Source organism: Dendrobates tinctorius, unplaced genomic scaffold (genome assembly GCF_039654945.1).
Source record: "Dendrobates tinctorius isolate UK_male_01 unplaced genomic scaffold, ASM3965494v1 ptg000051l, whole genome shotgun sequence".
Classification (NCBI taxonomy): Eukaryota; Metazoa; Chordata; class Amphibia; order Anura; family Dendrobatidae; genus Dendrobates; species Dendrobates tinctorius.
This window is the reverse complement of record NW_027361719.1, coordinates 27,615,732-27,642,833: the sequence shown is the minus strand read 5'-3', so window position 1 is coordinate 27,642,833 and position 27,102 is coordinate 27,615,732. Positions and strand designations below refer to the sequence as shown.

Here is a 27,102-nt window from a genome sequence, read left to right as displayed (position 1 = left end):
CTTTTATTTCCCATTGACTTGCATTGGTGTCGGGTTTCGGACGAAACTCCGACTTTGTTTTGCTCTAGTCGGACGAGTTTCATCTGAAACTTATTTTGTTTCATTCGGTTTTCACGAAACCCGATCCGACCAAAGTCGCTCAACTCTAGTGGCTGCCCTAGGCCTACCACCACAGCACTTCACCCGTCCGAGTCGTCCATCTTGTGGTACCCCAGGCTCTCTCTGTCTGCGGCTTCTCCCGTCAGGGCCACCCCCCCCTGACTGTCTCGGTTGCCAGTCCCTTCCGGAGCTTCTTCTTTGTCCACCTCTCCCTTTAGTTTTCTCCTCTCCTGATCTCCCCTCCTGGACTGACCGCTTCTAGAACTCTCTGTCTTCCTTTTATCCCCCTCCTTGGAAATTCCCCCTAGAGTCCTTGTAACCCCACCCCCCATAACTGTGCGGTTTCATAGCCATAAGCTGATAAGCCCTGCTCTCACTGCTCCCTGCTCCCATCTCATGGCTAAACTGCAGTACTACACCTTCCTACACTTCTGCTGTCTTTGGTCTCCCTCTAGTGGCAAAAACCCTGTACTACAACAACCTTCTCCCCTGTCTAGCTGTTTCCAGCTTTGATTTACAGCAGTCCATGTCCAGCACAGTGTACATTTACCCTTCCTCTGCAGACAGGTTCGTATGTCAGTCCACTTCCCCTTCCTTTGACTATTGCCATCCTCGACAATCTCATTCCCCTCTTTTTCGCTCTGAAACTTCCCCACCTTCTTTTGTCGGACCGGTTGTTGAGCCATGCCCGCGATACGTGGGGGGCGGAACCAAACTGGGAGCAATCATGCTCCGAGTAGCTTACAGCTACTCACTGCCGCGTACGCCACTATGACAATTCCGTCTGGTTGGGCTAAGACCACCCGGATTCCTCTACAGGTGCGTACTTCCCACTTTTCTCCCGTCCTGTGATATTTTGGAAATTTGGAGCGCAATGACCGAGGCCCTAACCTACAAGGTCATTGTCAGCGTCCTCCTTTCCTTTTGGAGTGTTCATGGTATTCGGGCCTGACCTATGGATCGCTGCCTGTTACAATTCCACCTGTCTCTTCATCCTGTCAAATTTAAATAGTCATGGTGGCGTTTTTCCTCTGTACCCTTAGTACCCGGGACCTGTTGAACAGTCTCATTTTTAGATGCAAATAACATTTCAAATCAACTATTATATACTATACATAGTTTTTAACTATACTATGTTTTAATACTACCGCCTTTAACTTCTCCTTTACTTTCAGCTTTTTCCATATAAGACATAACATTTTTTTGTTTTTAACAAAACATGAACATAGGTGCTCCCCCTTCCTTTAAGGAGAGCACTCCCTCCATGCATCCCCGCCACACCAGGAGTGGGACTTGTTACCCAACTGAGGATGTCGAACTGTCCCCAGGCTGTACAACGGCGCACAGCAGTCTCGGCAGCCAATTTTTTAAGGATATTCCGGGCCATCTCCTGACGGCCGATGTTTCGCCAACAACAGGGAACTCCACAGCCGTGAAGTCCCCGGGATGTCTTGACTGTCCCTAGGCCCCGAGTGTTCTTATTGCCCAGGACCCAGGAGTACATCTCCCTCCTGAGAGATGCATTAGAAGAGGCCAAGGATAGCTCCGCGGCGCGCATCCTGCACCATATCTTTGCATGGGAACCAGGCCCTGGCATGGGCTGAAGAGAGCTCCACCGCTGCAGCATCTTTAAACGGCGGAGGAGTCTTAGGGGCAGAGAAGGCCTCAGTCGCCCCTGCGCATGGATTGGCACCTCCGTTGCAGGGCCCAGTGGCCCCCGGGGATGCCTGGCGTGGATGTCCAGTGACAGGGGCTACAGACCCCGCGTCCCCACCGGGGGACAACGTCGGGGCCCAGCAGTTCACCACCGGTGGTGGCGTGGGTGCACTCATCTCGGGCAGCATGGTGGCTCCGCTCCATTTGGCTCCCAAATCCTGCAGCTCCAACCGCAGGCGAGGGGCCAGAGATGCCAACCAGCAAGGAGCAGAGCGGGGAACCCGGGGCCGACAGCGCGGGCGAGTCGGTTCTGCAGAGGGGGCGGAGCCCGGTGACCAGGCCACAGCCACGATCTGGAGTGCGGCAGGGGCAGCCACAGGTGCCGGTGAGTAGGCCGCGGAGCCTGACAAGTAGGCCACAGCCGGAGTTGAAAGCGGAGCATAGGTGGCCTCGGTCATTGGTGAGCAGGCCACGGAGGATGGCGGCCCGGCCACCACAGCGGTCTGGAGCGGGGCCGAAGTGGCGGCAAGCCCCGATGGATAGGCCACTGCCGGGATGTGGAGTGCGGCAGGGGTGGCCGCTGGTTTGCTCCGCGCTGGTGAAGCGGGACGGGGCGCCGCCGGGCGGGGCGGCTCAGGGTCATTGACAAGGGCGTTGGTCGGCTCTGCGGGGGCCGCAGAGTAATCGGGAGCATGGGGCGTGGGAACGGCCGAGCCGGGGGAACGCTCACCTTCCCCGGTGCCGCAGCTCCCTTCAGGCCGTTCCACCGCTCTTCCAGGGGTCGGTGCGGGGAGTCGCTGGTCTCCGCTGCTCCTCCGCAGGTCCTGGTCCCATCATCTGAGGTCCGCTGCTGTTCTTCATCCTGCCGTCCGGCAGGACCAGCCTTCAGGCCTGATGGTTCCGCAGGAACGATCGGCAACAGCTCCTCCAGTGGCTGCTCCTGGTAGTCCAATGTGGCCGCACGCTCCTCCGATTCTTTCAGGCGCTTATACGCCACCGCCATCCTGCAAAGTTCTTTTCCGCTCCGGATCCGCCTGATGACAGCCAGCAATCCTGAACACAGTCCAATTTTGTAATCCAAAGGGGAAATCTTCAACCTGTTCAGCTTGGGTTCTTGGAATCTTCGGTGCAGGCTTACCGCTGAAGATGGAGTATTGGTGGCGATGATCCTGCCGACTACGCCAAATGTAGGTAGGGGGGCTGACTGGGAGGTGTTCCTCTTACAGCCGCAAACAGACTGAGACAGAGACTGTAGTGCGTCCAACAGGTCCTCTTTATTGGCCGTCCTCTCGACGACCAGCAGCACCACACAGCAGCTGCTCAACTCTGCAGCACCACACAGCAGCTGCTCGACTCTGCAGCACCACACAGCAGCTGCTCGACTCTGCAGCACCACACAGCAGCTGCTCGACTCCACACACAGGCCCGGGTACCTTCACTTCCTTCCTTTCCTGTTTGACGTCTCTCGCGGCTCTTTCACTGTGGCTGCCCTAAGTCTACCACCACAGCGCTTCACCCGTCCGAGTCAGTCCGTTTTGTGGTACCCCAGGCTCTCTCTCTGTCTGCGGCTTTTCCCATCAGGGGCACCCCCTGACTGTCTCTGTTGTCAGTCCCTTCCGGAGCTTCTTCTTTGTCCACCTCTCCCTTTAGTCTTCTCTTCTCCTGAGCTGACCGCTTCTAGAACTCTCTGTCTTCCTTTTATCCCCCTCCTTGGGAATTCCCCCTAGAGTCCTTGTAACCCCGCCCCCCATAACTGTGCGGTTTCGTAGCCATAAGCTGATGTTAAGCCCTGCTCTCACTGCTCCCTGCTCCCATCTCGTGGCCAAACTGCAGTACTACACCTTCCTACTCTTCTGCTGTCTTTGGTCTCCCTCTAGTGGCAAAAACGCTGTACTTCAACAACCTTCTCCCCTGTCTAGCTGTCTCCAGCCTTCATTTACAGCAGTCCATGTCCAGCACAGTGTACATTAACCCTTCCTCTGCAGACAGGTCCGTATGTCAGTCCACTTCCCCTACACTTTTAATCAATTCTGAACTGCCCATATGATGTCATGTGCTTGGAAGCTTCTGATAGTTTTTTTGGCAACATGTTAGTGAATTAGAGACACACCTGTGGATGTATTTTGATGCACACCTGAAAAACTGCTTCTTTGTGTAGCATCATGGGAAAATCACAAGACTTGGCAAATGAGAGTTAATGTAGATAAATGTAGAGTAATGCACCTAGGATGGAGTAATCCTATTGCTGCATATAGATTAAATGGGAGTATACTCGGGACTACAGAGCAGGAGAAGGACTTGGGTATTCTGGTTACAAGTAAGCTGAGCAGCAGTACTCAATGTCAAGTAGCAGCAACAAAAGCAAACAAGATTTTAGGGTGTATAAATAGAGAGTTAAAATCCAGCGATCCCAATGTAGTGTTACCCATCTATAAATCCTTTGTAAGGTCAGATCATCTAGATGGAATCCAGTTTTGGGCTCCACATTTTAAAAAGGATATTGTAAAGTTAAGGTCAGTTCAAAGGCAGGCAACTAGATTATTACAAAGGATGGAAGGTCTCTCATATGATGAGAGGTTGGAAAAGTTGGGCTTGTTTACCTTAGAAATAAGACGCCTCAGAGGGGATCTCATTTACATGTATAAATATGTGTGTGGTTAGTACAAAGGCAAAGACACATGACTTATTCTTTACAAGGACCTTACAAAGGACCAGGGGGCATACATTATGTGTTGAAGAAAGGCTATTCCAGCATATGAATCGGAAAAGGTTCTTTACAGTTAGAGCAGTCAGACTGTGGAATGCTGTGTACACCAAGATGTAGTAATGTTAGACACTGCATTAGTTTTTCAAAAATGTCATTGTGGGTTATAAATGATGTACAAAATGTATAACTAGTGGAGAAAGGTTGAATTTGTTGGCCCTGTCTTTTTTAAACCTACAGTATGTAACTAAATAAGTGCAAGGTCACAGAGGGTTGAGATTAGAGCTGCCTACTGAACATGGTAGAGAAGGGAGAAGCTGAGTGAGAAGTAGAGTCAAAAAGAATGGCACAGATACACACAGACCCTTGATGCTACTTAGGCTTCTTTTACACTTGTCGTGTTTTTCCTGGCCGTTTTTGCGGCCCCAGTGCATTTCTATGGGGCCGCAAAAACGGCCTGCAAAAATTGGTAGGAAGGCCGTGAGGGCCATATTTGCGGCTGTGAAAAAATATCGAGCTTGCTCGATATTTTTACGGCTTACGGACACGGCTGCAATGCATTTCAATGGTACAGCAAAAACAACGTTAAGTTTTTTTGCTGTAACAGGGAAAAACGGCGATCCGAGGTTTTTGCGGAATACCGTGAAAATCACAGAAATACGGCCTGCAAAAACAGCCTGTAAAAATGGGCCGCAAAAAACACGGCAAGTGTAAAAGCAGCCTTACTAGTAAGTGTAACTCATCCAAAAACTGGATTCACAGCTAAACTGCTTAGTACTGCTGTATAAAGTCCTCCATACTACTGCCTCTATCTATGTGCTACATAGATGCCAAAAAGCAGCAATTCCTCATGTCTGTGTGTACTGTGCATGGGAGACATCATTACTGCTAGTCTCAATCCATCAGTTCAGACAACAAAAAATTAGAGCGGGCAAATAAAGGAGAAAAGTGGCGATAAAAAGCAGGATACCAGACATACAGTTCAGGCAAAAATTAAGAGACCACTGCAAAATTTTCATTTTGTTTGATTTTTCTCTTTATAGGTATTGTAGGGATTCGCTCTGGTAGGCAATAGCTGGGCGGCAGTAACGAGGCAACACACAGGCATAAAGTCCACTTTCAGAGGTTTTAATGTCACTCAGTAACAAGCAGCTTAACAAAACATAAGGGAAAGCAAACACATACTCCATCTTGGAGAACCACTGGTCCCAGACTCACCCCTTGCAAGGGACGGGCGTAACTAAGTGGCTGCCAGGTCCTGCGGCATCGCCAGGTGCCATTACCGGAGGTCTTCCGAGTCTTGCTGCGATAGTCCTGTAGCACGCGAGTCCTATATACAAGTTTCAGGCTGAGTCCACACAAGTTCCTGTAGCTTCCAGAAACACACTCACACTGTGACATTTACCAACCTCCATTACATAGAGCCTAACCCCTCCCACCAGTGAGGTAGACATCACATCGGCTGATCATGTGACCCTGACATCATCGCAGGTCCCGTCTTTAAGAAAAACACCCGGCCAAACATTAATCTGCTAGGAGAAACACATCTTCCATCTAGTAAAACACCCTTTACTGTACCACATACCTCCCCCCTATGTTCAACCTTAGAGGGGTGGACACATGACATACAGTGAACTCTGGACAGGGCATCTGCATTCCCCTGTAGTCTGCCTGCGCGATGTTCTACTGAAAATTTTAAGTTTTGCAGGGACAGGAACCACCCAGTGACTCGGGCATTCCTCTCCTTAGCTTGACTCATCCACGTAAGAGGGGAATGATCTGTCACCAACCGAAATGTTCTCCCCAGCAAATAGTAGCGCAACGATTCCAGTGCCCACTTGATGGCTAGGCACTCTCTCTCCACAATACTGTACCGGGTTTCAGCTGGGGTAAGTTTCCGGCTTAGGAAGCTAACGGGATGCTCTTCTCCATTAACTTCCTGAGACAGCACGGCACCGAGGCCTATGTCAGAGGCATCAGTCTGCACCACAAACTATTTTTTGAAATTTGGAGTGATCAGGACTGGTATACCACACAGTACCCCTTTTAATTTTGTAAAAGCCTCCTCTAACTGATCATTCCAGTGGATCATCACAGATTTTTTCCCTTTTAAACAATCTGTTAAAGGCGCGGACAGGGTTGCAAAGTTGGGAATGAATCGCCTGTAATATCCCACCAAACCCAAAAAGGCCTTTACCTGCTTTGTTGTGAGGGGACGGGGCCAGTTCTGAATTGCTTTAACCTTGTTCACTTGGGGCTTGAGAACTCCCCTCCCAATGACATCCAAGTACCGGGCTTCCTCCAACCCTATTAAACACGTCTTTGGGTTGGCAGTTAGCCCTGCTTGTCGCAGGGAGTCTACCACTGCCTGTACTTTTGCTAAGTGGCTTTCCCAATCGGTGCTGAACACAATAATATCATCTAGATAGGCTGAGGCATAGCGGCGATGGGGACTGAGAACAATATCCATTAACCGCTGGAACGTTGCTGGAGCGCCATGCTACCCAAAGGGTAACACCTTATACTGGAACAGCCCCTCAGGTGTTATAAACGCCGTCTTTCCCTTCGCCGTCTCTGTTAGGGGTACCTGCCAATAACCTTTTGTGAGGTCCAGAGTTGTAAAATACCGTGCTTGCCCAAAGCGCTCTATCAACTCGTCAACCCGGGGCATGGGGTAGGCGTCAAACTTTGAAATGTCATTGAGTTTTCTAAAATCATTACAGAATCTTAGAGACCCATCAGGCTTGGGTATTAGAACTATTGGGCTGGCCCACTCACTCTGAGACTCTTCTATGACCCCTAACTGTAGCATCATTTTTACCTCTTCCGAGATGGCTTGTCGCCGGGCCTCAGGCACTCGATATGGCTTTAGTCGGACCTTGGCCTGTGGCTCTGTGACAATGTCATGTTGGATTAGGGAGGTGCATCCAGGGAGCTCCGAAAAAACATCTGTATTTCGGCTGATGAACTCCCGGACCTCCTGAACCTGTTTAGGAGACGAAATATCTGCAATTTTGACTGCGGGTTTGGCTTCTCCTGCCTCGCCCTGAGGTAACGGAGCCTTTTCCATCTGAAATGCTGGCAGCGGACTATCCCCACCAAGGTGCTCTCTATCTTTCCAGGGTTTAAGCAAATTAACATGGTAAACCTGTTCTGGCTTTCTCCGACCTGGTTGGTGTACCTTGTAGTCTACTGGCCCCACCTTCTCCATGATCTCGTAGGGTCCCTGCCACCTTGCGAGAAATTTGCTATCTACGGTAGGCACAAGCACTAAAACTCGATCCCCAGGGCTAAAGGTTCTTACCCGAGCCTCCCGGTTATAGACCCGACTCTGTGACCGTTGTGCTGCCTCCATATGTTCCCGGACCAAAGGTAGGACTGTCTCCATTCTCTCTTGCATTTTTGCAACATGTTCTATCACACTTTTGTGGGGAGTAGGTTGGTTCTCCCAGGCCTCTTTGGCTATATCTATTAAGCCCCGTGGATGTCTGGCGTACAGTAGTTCAAAGGGCGAGAACCCCGTAGATGCCTGGGGTACCTCCCGCACTGCAAATAACAAATATGGCAATAAAAGATCCCAGTCCTTCCCATCTTTGGAAACTGCCTTTTTTAACATGCTCTTCAGTGTCTTATTGAATCTTTCTACCAGACCATCTGTTTGGGGATGATAGACCGAGGTACGCAACTGTTTAACATTTAACAACCGGCAGAGTTCCTTCATAATTTTTTACATAAAGGGGGTTCCCTGGTCTGTTAAAATCTCTTGCGGAATTCCTACCCGTGAAAACATACCCATGAGTTCCTTTGCTATAAGCTTAGCTGATGTGTGGCGCAGAGGAATGGCCTCAGGATATCGGGTAGCATAGTCTAGAACTAAAAGAATGTGTTGGTGTCCCCTTGCCGACTTATTGAGAGGCCCCACCAGGTCCATGGCCACTCTCTCGAAGGGTACCTCTATAATTGGCAAAGGCACCAAAGGGCTCCGAAAGTGAGGCTGGGGACTGGTTACCTGGCATACTGGACAGGAGCTACAGTACTGTTTAACTTCTTCATAAACCCCTGGCCAGTAGAATCATTGCAGGATTCGGTCGAGGGTCTTCTTTTGGCCCAAATGCCCCTCAAGTACTTGCGCATGCGCTAAATCCATTACCAGCCTTCGATATGTCTGAGGTACCAGTAACTGTTCTACCATTTCCCCACGTATTTTCTCGACTCGGTACAACAAATCCTGATTCAACTCAAAGTGTGGAAACACCGTATCTGCCCCAGGTTGTTGGGGTTCCCCATTGAAAAACAGTACATTTTCTCTGGCCCGGGCTAAAGTGAGGTCTCGGAGTTGCGCTGTATCAAAATTATCACCTGATACATTCAAGTCTGACAACTCAGGTCCCAGCAGCAAGTCTTCCACCTCTCCAGCCAATACTTCTATGAGAGAACTCTCCCCCTCCTCCACCAAAGGGAAGGTTATTCCTACCGCCAGCACTTCTTCCTCTGGGCCACCAGGTTCATGCCCCCCTTCTGGAGAATGTAACCTGGTTGCCGTTGGTCCCGGCAATTGCTCAGTGGACGGGACAACCGACGGCCACAGCACAGAAAACAAAGGAAAGTCTCTTCCAATTATCACTTCATAATGTAAATTAGTCACCACCCCCACCACGTGGCACCACCTCCCTGCTGGCGTGCTGATTACGACTAGTGCGGTGGGATAGTCTTTAAGTCTCCATATATACACAACACCCCAATTTTCCGACCCGTATAGTCACTGGTGTGTATCCAGCTGGCTCGTACCAGGGTTACAAGACTCCCTGAGTCCAATAGGGCCACAGCCGGGGGGTGCCCTCCACTTCTACCCGACACAAATGTTCCATATTAGGGCCTTTCGGGGTGCCCATTGCACACATTGGTTCGGCATAGTGGGACTGGCGGTAACCAAAATTGGTGTCCATGGGCTCAGTCAGGTGGGGGCAATCAGCTCTCATATGACCTGGTTCCTGGCACCGCCAGCAGATTATGGGGCTCCTTACTTCCCCGGATAAGTCCGGAGCGGCCTTCCTGGGCTCTGCTCGCCGAACCTGGGGCGGGGACTTGGGGAACCTTCCTGTTACCTTTCGGGGGGTCCCTCCCTGTAACTCCTTGGTAGCCCCATACCTTTCAATGAGGTCTATCATCTGCATGGCATCAGTAGGGGATGCCTGTCCGACCCAGGTCTGGAGGGAGTGGGGCGAAGCCTTCCAAAATCTATCAGTCACTATGCGGTCCAGTATGGCCGTGGGGGACAACACTTCAGGCTGCAACCACTTTTGTAACAGGTGCAAAAGATCGTAATACTGGGACTGGGCTGGCTTGGAGGGGGTAAACTCCCACTGGTGTACCCGCTGGGCCCGCACTAACACATTTACCCCAAGGCGTGCCAGTATCTCACCCTTGACGACCGTGTAGTCCGCCCTTTGCTCTGGTGGTAGGTCGAGATATACTTTCAACGGTCCTGGGGTCAGAAACGGAACGAGGACACCTGCCCAATGGTCCCGGGGGAGCTTCTCTCTCTCAGCGACTCCTTCGAACATCTCCAGATACACCTCCACATCGTCCGATTCTTCCATTTTAGGAATCGCTGTACAAACCGCTTTCCGAATATCCTGGATTCCCTGGTCAGCTCCTTTTGCTTGCGCTGTTGTGATATGCTGTATCAACAGCTGATTGGTTTCCTGCTGCTGCTGCATAGCCTGCTGCTGCATAGCCTGCTGTCGCATGGCCTCCTGTTACTGCTGCCGCATGGCCTCCTGTTGCTGCTGCATAGCCTGCTGCTGCTGTGTAACCTGCTGCAGCATAGCCTGCTGCTGCTGCATAGCCTGCTGTTGCTGTCGCATGGCCTCTATGAGCGTCTTTACCGTGGCCTCCATTTCTGGAAAGTTCCCCGCCTCGATATCTGCCACTCGTTTCACCCAGGACATAGGCTGGGGTAGATCAAAAATCAAAACAGCCTGGCCTCACTGCTTCTGCCCGCATTCTCCACCAATTGTAGGGATTCGCTCTGGTAGGCAACAGCTGGGCGGCAGTAACGAGGCAACACACAGGCATAAAGTCCACTTTCAGAGGTTTTAATGTCACTCAGTAACAAGCAGCTTAACAAAACATAAGGGAAAGCAAACACATACTCCATCTTGGAGAACCACTGGTCCCAGACTCACCCCTTGCACGGGACGGGCGTAACTAAGCGGCTGCCAGGTCCTGCGGCATCCACCAGGTGCCATTCCCAGGGTTCTTCCGAGTCTTGCAGCACGGGAGTCCTATATACAAGTTTCAGGCTGAGTCCACACAAGTTCCTGTAGCTTCCAGAAACACACTCATACTGTGGCAATCACCAACCTCCATTACATAGGGCCTAACCCCTCCCACCAGTGAGGTAGACATCACATGGGCTGATCACGTGACCCTGACATCATCGCAGGTCCCGTCTTTAAGAAAAACACCCGGCCAAGCATTAATCTGCTAGGAGAAACGTATCTTCCATCCAGAAAAACACCCTTTACTGTACCACAGTATATTTTTGAATAAAATGTAAATTGCTCTATTATTCTACAAACTACTGACAACATTTCTCTGAATTTCCAAGCACTAGATTTTCTATTTATTTTCAGAAAATGAGAAATGGTTAAAATAACCAAAAAATGCAGTGCTTGCAGACCTCAAATAATGCTAAGAAAACAAGTTCATAATCACTTATAAACAACAATACTAATGTCTTAACTCAGGAAGAGTTCAGAAATTAATATTTTGTGGAATAACCATGATTTTTAATCACAGCTTTCATGCGTCGTGGCATGCTTTTGGATCACCCCCAAGGCAAGTGGGGTTCTTACTCGGTACCGGGCCGGTGTCTTAGGCCTCATACTCACTGGCGATAAAATCGGATGATTGCAATCCGATTTTTAATCGGATTGCACTCTGACCCATGTTAGTGAATGGGTGACATCTCACTTGCGATTTTTTTCTCAGCCAAAATCGGTCTGAGAAAAAAATCGCAGCATGCTGCGATTTGCAGCGATTTTTGACAATAGAAGTCAATGGGTGCGATTAAAAAAACGGACCATCCGTTTTCTATCCGTTTTTAACGGATACATCACCACCATTATGTGGTATAGAACACTGTAAATGGTCCTGTAAATGACTGTAGAAAAAGAGTGGCTGGGAAAAAAAACGGATGAAAAACGGATGGAAAAATAAAAAATCGCAAAGAAATCGCATGACACTGGCATAACACTCCACCCTTTTTTCCAGTCCAGAAATTGGACCTTTTTTTAATCGCCAATGGGTATGAAGCCTTAAAGGGAATGTGTCGCCGGCAGTGACCCGGTCTGTGGCCCTGGGTGTCCATGTAAAATAGGTGGAATAAAGTTTATGTGTAGATAAGTTCGTGACGCCACCTGTGGTATCTGGTCAGAGGTGACCAGCGCTGCAGTGCAGATCCTCTGGGACAGATAGTGGGATGCAGCAGAGGTGTAATAGCTCTCCACAGGCAGAGCTGTAGTCCCAGGGCAGTGGTAGTAGGTGTTGAGGTAGATGGTGTAGTGTTTAGGCTCAGAGATGTAGCAGTGTTGAAGGGGTTGGCACAGGAAGAAGGCAATGACACAGCTGAATGCAATTTTAATGCTTTACTCACGTTTCTGGCATTGACAAGTGCCCTCTTTAGTGCCGTGTCCTCCTGGTGAGGGGCTCTGCCAACTCCCAAGCAGATGGAGTACATCCTTCCGGCACTCCCTTCCGTGTGCCTTTTCTGAACGTCTCCTTACTGCGCTAATCTGAAGTACTTGTAGTTATGAATTACACTCAAGTTCCTCTTTTTCGCTGTTACTTAGAACTCCACTTGCATGACAGGCAGCTGTAGCCAACTTCGGGGACTCCTTACAATCATGTCCCAGCTCACACACCTTGCTACTGTGTCCGTCGAGTCTTATGTGGGAATAAAGTGGTCACAACTTCTATTCCTCCGGTTTCTGCTGTAGGTCACTTGATGTCATCCTGCGGTTGCTGAGTGACATTTGAATAAGATGACGGTCATCCCGGTCAGTGGAGAGTCGTTTTCGCCCTTTGCCGGTCTGTAGCTTTGTCCCCAATGTCTTCTGCTTGACCTTGTTGTAACGGACTTCCGTCTTAGAAATTTTAAGGATGGAGGCAACATGACACTCACTGTATCCCTCTGCTAGTAAATCCAGAATTGAGCCCTTCTTTTCCTCACTCAAGACTTTTCTTTTCAACTCCTTTGACATGGTGAAAAGTTATTTTATCATTCCTATTACTTTTGGGACAACATTTAATAAAGGTTTTAAACCAAAACAATACTTACCTTTTTGTTCCTGCAGCATTAAAGCAGCCAGCATGTGACAACTGAAGCCAATCAGTGGCAACAGGAGCCAGATGGCGTGCTACTGGCATAACAGTAATGGGAGCCATGAGGTTTGTAAGATGACAGAAGACCTCTCTAGGTGCTGATTTGCTGCTTGGGTCACATTCGGGCCTCTAGTACACAGAGATCAGGAGAACCAGCGGACTGTTAGCACTACATCACAGGGAAAATGGAGAGCTGAGTAGTGTTTGGCTTTTTGAACATTTGCCATTATGTTTTTTTATGTAAAAGTTGGATAATCCCTTTAAATTTCCTACTGAACCAATGAGCTGTCAAATTTGGCTGCAGAATGACCTGCACTCCTCATTCCTCTGTAGCTGCTCTCACTAACAGCAAGGTATGGTACAATATGTGAGTGGCTGCCATCTTGATTTTCTGCATATCCAGGTGCAGCAGCGCTACAGGATGCAGTCATTGGCACTATATGGCTGAATTGTGATAAATAATGGCAACACTCTTCCAGAACATTCTGTATAAATGAACGAGAACATTTTTCTTCCTGCAACTATTAGAAATGATATTCTTCGGATCTAGTCTGATGAATACGTTCATGATCTTCAAAGAATGTGAAAAGTAAACAGCTTCATTGGTTCTGGTTTTTCTCGTCTTTTAAGTGGAAATGTCTGTCTGCCTTTCAACGTTAATGCTTGATGACGTGGCCAGGACTTTCCTAAACAAGGTCACTGCTGATATCCAACAAGGTTTAATAATTATGAAACCTAATATTTACAACGTGATAATATAATTTCTCATTCAATCATAAATTACACAAATAATTGATAAATTATGCTAAATGATACTTCAAAGCATAAATTCACAAAGAGGACTGTGCATAGTCCCCTGTCACATGAAAGAATGGGAACACTACTAAATATATTATAATCACAATTTTATCTTTTTTTTTATAAATCAATCCTTAGACAGCCCTTTTTGGGCTATAATATTGCTATTTCTATCCAAGGTCGGTTTATACGCGCGTATGAAAAAAATCGGACAGTTTCATCCACAAAAGTAGCACTTTGTTTTCTCACTTGTTATCTGTGTGCAATTGATATTCATTACTTTTTTTTACAGCAGTTATTTATCATTTATGAGACCATTTACAAGCTCTTATGTTACAGAACTGCAATGTATCAGTAAAAATCGGACTCTGTCTCCGTACGGCATCTTATTTTTTTCACACACCCTTAGACGTGAATGGCCGAGTCTCATCCGATTTACAGAGGGAAACTGTCAGAGACACCGCACTGAACTTGCTCACTAAGCCAGTGCGCGTGCCCTGAGTAAAGCGAAAGCGTGCTCAAAGCTACCTGTGGAGCGGGCAGCAACCGAATAGATGCGTACTTCAGAGCTGCAGGACCTGAAGCACGTGACTGCTAGAGGCGTGGCCTAAACTCCACAGAGCTAGGAGCTGCAAGACAATTCCTAGAAGAGTAACTGCGAGACAAAGTTACCAAGGGGCGTAGACAGGGAGAATAGTCAGGACGTAGCCAATGAGTCACACACAGAGATAGCTGCAAGGTACCAGAGGGGCAAGCAGAGAGTAGTCAGGTCACAGGCAATGAGTCATACACAGATAGCTGCAAGGTACAAGAGGGGTGAGCAGAGAGTAGTCAGGTCACAGGCAATGAGTCATACACAGATAATAACGCAGTACAAAAACAACAGGCAAACTCACAACGGGAAACAGAGCCGGGTCAGAACCATATAAACAAGCTATAGCAACAAACAGGCACACAGAGGTCAGCACACTAGGCCAAAGGCAAAAGTATAACTGGCAGGGATTGAAGCTACTCAGAGGTTTATGAAGCTCTCCCAGAACTAGAAAGAGGCCACAATCATTAACCCCAAGTGTGCAGGTCAAAACCTGCCCAGAGCTCCAGACATTAACCCCCGGTGTGCAGCTCAAAAACCTGCACTGGGATCATGACAGAAACTAGTGCATACTGCAGTTTGTTTCACACGCAGATTTGGTCATTGATAAAAAAAAACTCTCCTCTGCACTGCCCCGTTGAATAACATTGGGCCAAATGCTCTCCGTTTTTTTCTCTGATAGAACTCGGACCAAAAATATGGTTGTGTGAATGATCCCTTAGAGTAGGGAATTAGGACCTCACTGATGGTGGTCCAATTCCCAGGTATTGCAACTCACGCAAGCTCAGTCTGATTCCAGATAATGGGACAAAGCTGCAGTACCAGGAACAGCCACGACCAAATGTATGGCGCTTTACCGGGTAAATAATGAAGGAGACACAGCCCCCTCATTCAGCTGATGGATGGGGGATCTGGGATCCCCGCTGATCAGATATTTTTGGTCTGTTTTTTAAGGATAGGCCGGACATACAATTAGCGCAACTGAATCGGGACCCAAGTTGTAAGGGGGTCACAGCCAACTCCAAATTAGGTGGAATTGTACATTATGATGACCTATTGGACTGCAAGGTTCCATATACTGTTTATGCACAGGGACCCTCTAATGTCTGTGTCCGCCCTTGCTTTATAGCATGACATTATAATGTATGCTAGTTGTCGTGCGCTGGGGCTACAGGGTCATTTTAATTGCATTCTACGAAGTCTCAGACAAGTCATTCAAGCGAAAAAATGTTAGTGATTTGCGACCGGCCATTGGGTGACTATTTCACGATTGCAATTTAGCTGTAAAACAACCATATTGCAGGCAGGCCACGAGACAGCTGAACATGATGGACTCTGAGGCCAAAAATCCAGTAGGTTTTACATTTTGGCAACAATTATGCAGCAGTCGCATTTTATCTTTTACTTTAAGTGACTACGTTGACCAAGCAAAGTGGATGTGAATTCTTGAAAACTTCTGCCCACTGCGCATCTAAAGACGCTGCTGAGCTGTGCGCTTTATGTGCGTTTTTACCGTAGGCTTCCTTGTTGAACTTAAAAAATCATGTAAAAAGGCAATTTTTAGGTATTTTCAGGTGCAGAAAAACTTTTCTGTGCTATAAAAAAGCATTAATAAACGCTGCTTGAAATCTTCACCAAAAACGCATTTAGGGCTCATCCCCATTTGCGAGACAAAAAAGGTCCGTTTTCTGGATGGAAAAACCGGACCGATTCTATGCGATTGTCCTGCGAGTGTAATGCGATTTCTGTGCGATTTTTCCATATGACATGCGTATATGGACGTGATGTCAGTGGGAGTCCCCTGGTTGACCTGAGGGGAACTGATGAGCGTGGGAAAAAAGTCAGAAACATTCCCACGCTAATTAGTTCATCTCCAGGCAGCCAGTGAGGCTGCGCAGAGAGCTGAATTAAATCATTCTGAAGTAGTTTACAGTGGGGCTGGTCGCATTAGCACCGGTCCTCATTGTAAACTATTTAACCCCTTGTGAAGGATTACAGCGTTGGACATAACTGAACGGCGGAGAGGTATGGATATTGTTGATTTTTTATGTTATTTTTTTTCCAGATCATGGTTTTATTTATGGATTAGCAGAGCAATAAAATGTGGTCAAAAACTAGGTGTCTTTATTTCATTAAAATAATTTTTAATTAATGTCTGTGTGTGTGTGTGTTTTTTAACCATTTAATAGTCTAGGGTTAATAATGGATAAGTGTCTAATTGACACTTCTCCATTATTAATCGGCTTAATGTCACCTTCCAATTGCAAGGTGACATTAAACCAATAATATTAACCTATTCGCCACCACTACAGGGCAATGGGAATAGAGAGGATAAGTGCCAGATAATGCGTATCTTATAGATGCGCCTTTTTTGGGGTGGCTGGGGGCAGATTTTTTTAGCCGGGGGGGGGGGGGGTGCTAAAACAATGGTCCCTCTCTAGGCTAATAAAATATGCAGTCAATCACCTGCTTTCCCTCTCTGGTTACGATTCTACCGCGGGAGCCCACAGATTTTTTTCGGGGAATTAACCCTTGAATTTAAGAGCTCACAAATTTGAAACACATACACTACACTACTAAAATTTTTAGTCAGGGACATATAAAAAAAATAGGGATCTGCAATGGTTTACTATATGTAAACCATGTCTCATATCCTGCACGGTTTCTTAAATGATTTGACAGAAGCCAGCAAATGAATTACTGGCTTTTTTGCTATCTTACTGTGCCAAATAAATAAATATATATATTTATATATATATATATATATATATATATATATATATATATAATAAAATATAATTATATATATAGAGATATATAAAATGTAATTATATATAATATACATACATATCATATATAAAAGATATATAATATATATACATATTATTTATATATAGAGAGAGAGAGAGGGAGAGAGAAAGATGTCATTGACAAATACAATTAGTATAGTGCTGCTGTCTCTAAATTATAGGGGGACCCTACGCCATTTTGTTCCTTGAAAAAATCATTTATTAATTAAATACATGTCCACAATATAGAAACAACACTAGACTAATTGTATTTATCACTAATATATATATATATATATATTATATTTTGATTATATATGATATGTATATATATAATATATTTATATATTAAATATATGTTATATATTTAATATATTAGATATATATTATATCTATCTATCTATCTATCTAATATAAATATATATATATATGTGTGTGTGTCACTGACATGTACAGTATATATCTATGTATTCTATGTGTATATCTAATATATAAAGCTCAAGTGTGTGTATGTATGCATGTATGTCCGGGATTGACATCCGCACCGTCGCAGCTACAGCCACAAAATTTGGCACAGTCACACGTCTGGACCCCGAGAGCGTCATAGGCTGTTGTGAGGCGAAATTTTATCCCCGCGCGTTCCAATTCACCAAACAATTTTGCCCCTATCTACATAATGGGGAAACAGTGCGTGTGTATCAAGCCCCGCCCCTCATTATGATGTCATAATGGTTGACTATGGGATGGAGGATGTGTGATGGGTATATGGGCACTGGACTATGGGATGGAGAATATGTATGACGGGTATATGGGCACGGGACTATGGGATGGAGGATGTGTGATGGGTATATGGGCACTGGACTATGGGATGGAGGATATGTATGACGGGTGGGCACGGGACTATGGGATGGCGGATATGTATGATGGGCATATGGGCACGGGACTATAGGATGGAGGATATGTATGATGGGTATATGGGCATGGGACTATGAGATTGAGGATGTGTGATGGGTATATGGGCACTCGACTATGGGATGGCGAATATGTATGATGGGTATATGGGCATGGGACTATGGGATGGAGGATGTGTGATGGGTATATGGGCATGGGACTATGGGATGGAGGATGTGTGATGGCTATATGGGCACGGGACTATGGGATGGAGGATAATTATAATTTGCTATAACTAACCACAGTTAGTTACTATGCCCAGGCAGCGCCGGGCTCTTCAGCTAGTACTGTATATATTCTATCTATTCTAATGCTAACATGTCAGTGTGATTATACAGTAGCCGGAGATGAATTGCTGGCTTTTTTCAAAGGACACCGATGCGTATAACTTGGACAACACTCGCATGGTGCGAGTGCTGTCAGATTTTTTTATCGCACAGTTCGCACCCATTGACTTGCATTGGCGATTTTCACCTGAAAATGGCAGCAAATCGCAGCATGCTGCTATTTTTTTCTCAGTCCAATTTCGGCTGAGAAAAAAATCGCAAATGAGATGTCACCTATTGACTACCATTGGTCAGAGTGCAATCCGATTTGTATTCGGATTACACTCATCCGATTTTTGCACCAGTGAGTATGAGCCCTTAGAGGAAAAAGCGGAGAAAAATGCAGCAAAAACACAAAGAGAATTGATATAGAATCCTTTGGAGCAGCCACCGGCAGAAAAACATACAGATAAAAAGCAGCAGAAAAGATGCAGCCTCAGCGTTACATTTCTCTTACATTTTTATGGGTTAAATGGAGAAAAAAAAATTCCTCCAGTTTTTCCGTCATTTACTGATCACTGTAAATAATCTGTTCACTGTGTTATACGGGTTGTTACAATTATACGGATACCAAATGTATGTATTAAAAATTTAATTTGTAATTATCTTTCCATATTTTGTAGTATCTTTATAGCATAAAAAATGTCTGACCTCTAGAATACTGGTACAATGAAATGCACTAGTATATGGAAATGTATCTCTATATACTGTATGCTGAGCCCATAGTGCAGCAGAAGACATTGCACTACTCAGTACAAAAAAATCTTCTTTTTTCTACAGAGCAGCATGGGGTTCATAGGTTTTGCTGCTGCCTTCCATCATACAGGTTGTGGGTTCAATTCTCGGGGAGACGAGAATTCAAGAAAAAAAAATATTTTTAAATGACTGTAAAATAGTGATGAGCAAGTGTGCTTGGATAAGGTGTTATCCGAGCATGCTCTGGTCCTAATTGAGTATTTTCTGCGTGCTCGAAAAAATGCTCAAGTCGCTGCGGCTGTTCAACAGCCACAACACATGTAGGGACTGCCTGTTTGTTAGGCAATCCTTGCACATGTTGCGGCTGTCAAACAGCCGTGAGACATGCAGCTGTGGGGACTCAAACATTTTTTTCAAGCGCGCCAAAAATACTCGATTAGAACTCGTCACTACAGGAAATATAACCAGAGCAGGGAGGAGCCCTGGACACTTCTTAAAGTCTTCACTGCAGGAGTCAGCGCAGACACCATGAGCTAAAGGCAAGACATAGCCTTGATCTTCCAGGACAGGCCCGCTGAATCCGGGATGGTTGGGAGCTATGCTAGAGGTGTTGTCAAAAGTAAGAAAAACATGGCACATTTCTTTTAAAAAATATCTGCATAGCTGTCTATACGTTTTGTGTAGTGTTGCAGCTGAATCTCATGAATAATAAAGCTTAATAAAACTGACTAGCAATACCTCATACAAACCATAGACAGGTGTGGCACTGTTTTTGGAAGAAGGCAACCAAGCTTTTCTAATCCTGGATTGCACCTTTAGAGAAGACTTGAAGGCTGTGATTCTATTTAGTGAATATAACCTATGTTCTTATTAAAATCAGGAGTAGGGTGAAGAGACTGCACCTGAAAACCATTTCCATTCATCTGTATACAGTTGCTTTGACAGCAAACACATAGATATTTAGAGTCTGATCCAGATGAATCAGCCAGTTGTAGAAATTTCTGCAATAATTTTGCCATGTGTGAATCCCCCCAGCATGGCATCTCGATTTCAACGATTTTTGCATTCTCGGGATGCAGATTAAGTTGAATACAATGGGGGAACAAGGAGGAGTCAGCTCTCTGCTCCCCCAATCAGCTTGTCTATCTGAGTCGCAGCACAGCAGGAATGATGACATCACTATATCGCGCCTGCAGTCCAGAGCCTCACTCCATACACAGCACAGACTGGAGCAGCGCATTGGGGGAACAGGGCTAGGTGAGTAGAGTTTTTTTGTTAGTTTTTCATTTTGTCAGTATTTATGAGAGGAACTGTGGGGGAAGGTGATTCACTATGGCACCTCAAATTTAGTGAGAATTGATGGGGCTTCATACTGTGGCGGCATTATAGGGGCATCATATTGTATTGTGGCCTCTAAGAAGGTATCATACTGTGTTTGGGACACAGTAGGGGTATAAACCTTTGATGCACTGTGGAGTCATCATGCTGTGCGTGTTGGGGGGTACAGTGGGGGCAAAGCGAGGTGGGGAATGCACTGTGGGTGTATCATATTGTTTACTGGGGCATTTTTGGGTTCATAACACACTATTTCTGTGTACTTGTTACTGTCTTTAAAAGTTGGGAGGTCTACCCTTCTGTGTCTGTGCCTATGTGCACTCAACCAAATATTATTCTTTTTTTTTTTAGGCGGCAGAGGGAGTGAGAATTTGACCACTATCATCCTTTTCTATATGATCAGTATAGTCAGAAGGATTACAGCTCTTGTAAGCTGCACTAACTGACTTGTAAATCAAACGAAAGACACATGGCTCGAGGAATTTTCATGCAGCCTGGCTGGAATTTCAGCTCCCATTATAGAAATGTGTGCGTGACCATCAGACGATTTACAGTGCGCAGAAATCCTTACCTAGGTCATTTAATAATTCTCCTAAACATGGGCTCCTATTGCTGCTGTCAACTTAAGTGTATACATTTATAATAACTATTCTATAAAATAATTATTAAAATAAATGTCACATTGAATACTCTATATATCACCTTTCTCTTGGGTAGGGCACATGCCACATATATAGCACTCACACACTGGTCATACGTCACACACAAGTTGCTTACACATTGAACACCTACCAATTGTACTATGCAAGGCTGGATATCCAGACCAAGATTGTTTAGCTTTACTGACAGCAAGCAGATATCTTGACTATCAATGATAGCAATGATAGCGAATTGAAATGTTGGCCACTCACGCACCGCACACTTTGGACATATCCTACAGATTACACACATTGCCCAAACATTACATCATACCGGTCCTACTCCCAGGATTATGGTGTAAGGTGGAATAATCTATGGTAGCCGAACTCTTCTAGTTTTCGTTCTAGGTACACTAACTAGTCTACGTTACATTGATTTGGTCATGGAATAACACCGCCAGGCTACATGTTGCTCGTGCTACTGTGAGCATCCTGTGTAACCTAAATGTGCTACCATAGCCTGCAGAAATCATCATCTCCTATGAACGCCAGTCACAGGCCGGCGTTTATGGGAGATCTGCATTGACAAACACAGGGATCTTCTGCAGAACTCCGGCTGTTATGACAACCCATTGGCGCCCTGCAATTACGTGCCTGGGGAGCCAATGGGCGAGTCTTGTGATGCGCTTCCTCCGGACACGAGTTAAATGCGCTGTCAGGGATTGGCATTTAATGTATTAACAGCTGCGGGTGGATCTGGATTCCACCCGCGGCTGTTAGGGGCACATGTCAGTTGTCGTGTGCCAGGCTAGATGCGGACTCCGGCACAAATACAGGGACATGACCTACAACGTACCTATAGGTTATGAAGGGGTTAAACTTCTGTGTAGATAAACAGGCTGTATGGCAACCCATGTGGTAGCCATTTAGCGAGATATACAGCCGATATACAGTATATAGTGCTGCCACCCAGAGATTAGCACAACTTATCGTACATGTACAGTGTGCCATATTACTGCTGACATTCTGCTCTAGTGACCAGAATAAGAAATACTCGATTTATTCCATAGTGAATGTCATGACAAAAATGATAAAAAAAATAAAATAAAATCACAAACTTGCTGTTTTTCAAATCATCCATCAAAAAGGATTGCTCTCAACTATTGAAAGAAAAAAAAATGTGTTTAAAAATATTATAGCAAAATATATATAATGCTAAATGATTTAAAGTACAAAAGGTGGTTAAAAATGGAATTACACTTTCAAGTTTCAGGGTCAAATTCTGGGAGTTCATAGAAACAACTACAGAGTTGTGTGCTGCATTTTACTTTAGCCACGCTCAGTCTTTGTATCCCAGACATGCATGAAAGATGACAACGTGACGGCTCACGTGCCATCGCACAAATGATCTTTTGCAGCAGGACTTGCTAATACACGTCTCTGCGAGAAGAATTCGGGTGCACAACCAATATAGAGTCTGTCAGTATACTCCATAGATATTTGCAGTATCTCGGATGCTTCCATCACCTTCTCACAGCAGGCCTAGACTCGCCCACGGGGGACAGGTGAAGCCCCAGATGGGCCGCTCTGTAGGATGAGACCCCACCCTCCTATATGAGTAGCGCCGGTACACTTAATGCAACGTGTGCAGAAAGGGCGGCAGCTCATCATTCATTTCACAAACTACTCAGTTTACTATGTAATAATATTCGCACCGGTGAATTTGTGAATGAGGAATCGGTCACTGAACAGTGAGCCCCCGCTATCAATGTCGCTGGTGGGCCCTTGGCTCCCCAGTCCTGCATTGTTTCAGAATATTAATTTATGAATAATTTGTGAAATTTAGATGTCTAATATTAATTTTGCGTTGTACAGAAAATATATTGAACATGACATAGTACCATAATCTCTGTATGCACCAGTCCAGATTTTGCTTCTGACCCACAATCAATCATTTTTTAGGACAGCCTGGAATATTGAAGCAAATCTTATTTTGAACAACAGCGTGTACAGGATATATAATTAAACTTAAAAAGTTTCCAGGCAAACACAGGTTCAAATTCTAATAGCCAATGTGCCGTGTAATTAGCCCAAATTCAGACGTCTGTGTTTTAATGGACAGGACACGGAAGCAACATACATGGCGTCACATCACTAATCCATTCATTGCCATGTGCGAGTTTGGTCAGTAAATTTGAAATTCGGACAGGTCTCTTTTTTTTTTTTGCGGATCATTTACAAAAACATAACATGTGAATGTGTGTTCTATCCTTATAAAAAAATTAAATTGATAAAACACGTACACATTTAATTTGTGGTGCGTTAAAAAAGGGACATGTCTGTGACATGCGTGCACTGCCATTGAATACAATGGGTGTGCATGTGACCGTATTTGCAGTCCTTAAAGATCAGACTGCATACAGACATAAAAAACGGACCACATACTGACTGAAAAAAAGGACCGCATAAAAACATAAAAACGGACCACATATGGACATAAAAAATGGTCCGCATATGGACATAAAAATGGACCACATACAGGCATAAAAACGGACAGCATACAGACATAAAAAACGGACCACATACTGGCTTAAAAAAGGACCACATACGGACATAAAAAACGGACAGCATACGGACATAAAAAACGGACAGCATACGGACATAAAAAACGGACCGCATATGGACATAAAAAACGGACCGCATATGGACATAAAAAACGGATCGCATATGGACATAAAAACCGGACCGCATATGGACATAAAAACCGGACCGCATATGGACATAAAAACCGGACCGCATACGGACATAAAAACGGACTGTATACGGACATAAAAAGCTGACATCATGCAGACCGCATATGGACATAAAAAATGGACCACATGCGAACATAAAAAACAGACCACATACAGACCGCATACGAACATAAAAAACGGACCGCATACAGATATAAAAAACGGACTGTATATGGACATAAAAAACGGACCGCATACAGACATAAAAAGCGGACCGCATATGGACATAAAAAACGGACAGCATACAGACTGCATATGGTCATAAAAAACGAACAGCATATGAACATAAAAAATGGACCACATATGGACATAAAAAAACGGACAGTTTACGGACCGCATACAGACTGAAAAAACAGACTATACAGACATAAAAAAAAACGGACCGCATACGGACTATAAAAAACAGACTATACGGACATAAAAAAAACAGACTTTATACAGACATAAAAAAACGGACATGAAGAAGGCCTTACAGTGTTTCGCTCCACTTGGCCATTCTGTGCACGGCACTGCTGTATAGCCCTCTATTCTGTTAAATAGTGGTACGTTGGGTTACATGATGGGTTATCTGGAGTGCCTCTTCGCAGAACACATGCTTCACTTGTTTGGTGGGTTTCTGCCACAAACCCCTAGTGCTATGCCGTAATATTCTATAAAAGCAATAACCCTTTAACCCATGACAGTGAGATCGACCAACAAATCGTAATGGATTGATGATATTAGTGTAAGTCCTAAATTTTCCCTGAGGACCCCTGGAGACATAAACGGAAGATGCGACATTCTTAAGAAACATTGTGGTCACAAATATAATCAATGACTGGGTTTACCTTCTAAAGATCTGATGATAAAATCTAAAAGTTTAAAAAAAGGAAAAGTAAACTGGTAGTAGTGAGGACCCTAAAAATTGAATGTGGTCCTCAGTGAACATTCGCCAGGTCTATCAGCTCCTGGTATCGATTGATAAGTATTAACAAAAGTGAAAATATAAGTGAAAGCCCCTCACATGCTGGTACTGCCACTTACAACTCTTTGTTGGGCTCCAGTGCCCCATCAGATGTGCCAGGCTTGTATTCTCCAAGGTGACGGCGTGGGACATGCTTTTCCGCGGCCGGGAAGGTGAACATCCATGACAGAAGTCTTGGGTCGCTCCGTAGCCTCCATCTCAGGATGAACATCGCTATCTGACGGTTACAGATTGGACTTCAGACTCACAGATGACCGATGAGAAGAAATTGGAAAATAAAAATGTGGGCAGAAAATCAGGTAGAAATCCTCTAAAATAACCAAATAGACTGAGGTTCCCAGTGTCAACTGTCCAGAGAAACTGATGTGGCTGGTTAGAGAAGTGTCTGTGGGAAATGCTCCACAGTCTCATTCATCCCAGTGTAAACTATTCCCGAGAAGTCTGAGTAAACGCTTCGCCAAGCGACGATTGTGGCTACCGGGCGCTGACGTACAAGTCTGAAGAGCTTGCTTCATTCACAAGCAGACATGTTCCCAGCATGCCATGGCTCTCAAGCACGAGGTCCTTCTGACATGTGTCATCTCTGGCAGAGGAGCTGTGACAGCACACCCACAGGCACAGTCCCTGTAAGGAAGCTCTGGGTGCTACATAGTAGCTATTTCAAGATAAATGTCAAGCCCCCTACAAAGGCGGCCCCTACACCCAATCACACAGGCCCAGAGGTGGGACTCGGTCAAGAGGGCGGAAAGGGAAACTGTTATCTTAGTTGTGAGGCTCCCACACCCACTGGATGTGCTTTATCGTGTGCTTCCACCACAGACACCTGCCTCCTGCGCTGTGCACTTCGCTTCTTACTCAGACTCACCATAGACCGCTGCTCTCTAAAATCCGCCACGTAGAAGACGAGTCTTAGTGACCGTGATTACGACAAGATCTTATATTCTATAAAATTCACAAAAAGGACCAAATTCCTCCCTATAACATCAAGCGACATCGCCCCCGATGAATCATTGCACCTAATATTGCTGTAGTGATTCATAGGAAGGATGTCGAATAGGAGAATCAACCATTCCGATGGAAACGGATGAGAGAATACATCCACAATTGTGGACCCGGCCACAGTGACAGATGAGATACCGATGGCCGATAGGGAGTCGTGTGTTTTCCTATCCAAGGGAATCGGCCATGATGCAAATCACACTCTGATCAAACTCTGATTCTCACGGATGAGAAGAACATGGAAACAAAATCTCTCTCTTCTCCATTCTGTGAGTACATGGGAATCAGACTGCACTGAGATGTCATTCGAGTGCAGTCTGAGGTTTTCCACGCACTCATTGACTTGTATGGCTGAGTGAGATCCGAATATTGGATCAAACTTGGACATGAAGCAATTTTTCATGCACGGCCCCATTTCTAACATTGGTCCGAGTGCAATCCGATGTTTTGTCAGATCGCTCGCTTGCACCAGCCCATACAATGCATACTAAATGCAGGGCCATTTCCATCCACTGATTTAAGGGAATCTGTCACCTATTTTTTCCCCTATGAGATGCGGCCACCGCCATCAGGGGCTTATCTACAGCATTGTGTAATGCCATAGATAAGCCCCAGATGTAACCTGAAAGATAAGAAAAATGAGTTAGATTATACTCACGGGGGGGGGGGTCTGGTCTGACGCCTCCCATCTTCTAGCGATGACGTCCTCTTCTTTGCTTCCCTTCGCATTACAGAATGCTGTAGATAAGCCCCTGATGGCGGTGGCCGCATCTTATATGCAAAAAAATAGGTGACAGATTTGTGGCGCCCCTGAGGCTCAGTCGCCACAGAGGTAGTGCACCTTCTCCTAAGGTGTAGCGCCCCACCACCTAGGTAAGTTGGGAGCTCCTTTCCACACTCCAACACTCGCATCCCACATGACAGGGTAGTTCAGCACAACCACATTGAGGTCTCTCTCTCCTCCTAGACATTAGGAGTGCCTTGGTGGTTCCCTGCTTGGAACACTGGATGTGCTGGGAGATGGGTGGAGTTGAGATCCATATAAAAGGTTGGGAAGGATTAAAATTACAGGTCAGTCTGACGGGAGGTCAGGCGGGAGAAGGACAGTCAGTCAGGAGAGTCTGAGGACGGGTCTGAGGAGAAGGAGTGCTGCAGCAGGCCTCAGTGATCTGAGCCAGCTGGCATGGGAAAGGAACAGAAGGAGAAAGACATAGAACTGCAACCAAAGCTTCCATAAGAGAGAGAAAGAACAATGCGGAACGAAGGAGTAGGAGAATAGAGAGAAGACGTGGGTTGGAAGAGGAACCCTGCCTATAGGTTCTCAGCGAAAGGCCGGGGCCCGGTCCCCGAGGTTGTATGGACACTTATGGTTCTG

General features: G+C 45.7%; 1 protein-coding gene across 1 annotated transcript in view; it reads right to left on the bottom strand.

The window, feature by feature from the left end:
• The window catches only part of GLS2 (glutaminase 2), a 143,986-nt gene extending 118,578 nt beyond the window's left edge, over positions 1–25,408 (bottom strand). Inside the window, exon 1 of the mRNA XM_073576914.1 lies at positions 24,788–25,408. Within this exon, the coding sequence (XP_073433015.1) occupies positions 24,788–24,939 (152 nt within the window). The 5' untranslated portion in view covers positions 24,940–25,408. The remainder of the gene's footprint in view (positions 1–24,787) is intronic.
• Positions 25,409–27,102: the final 1,694 nt, after the last annotated feature.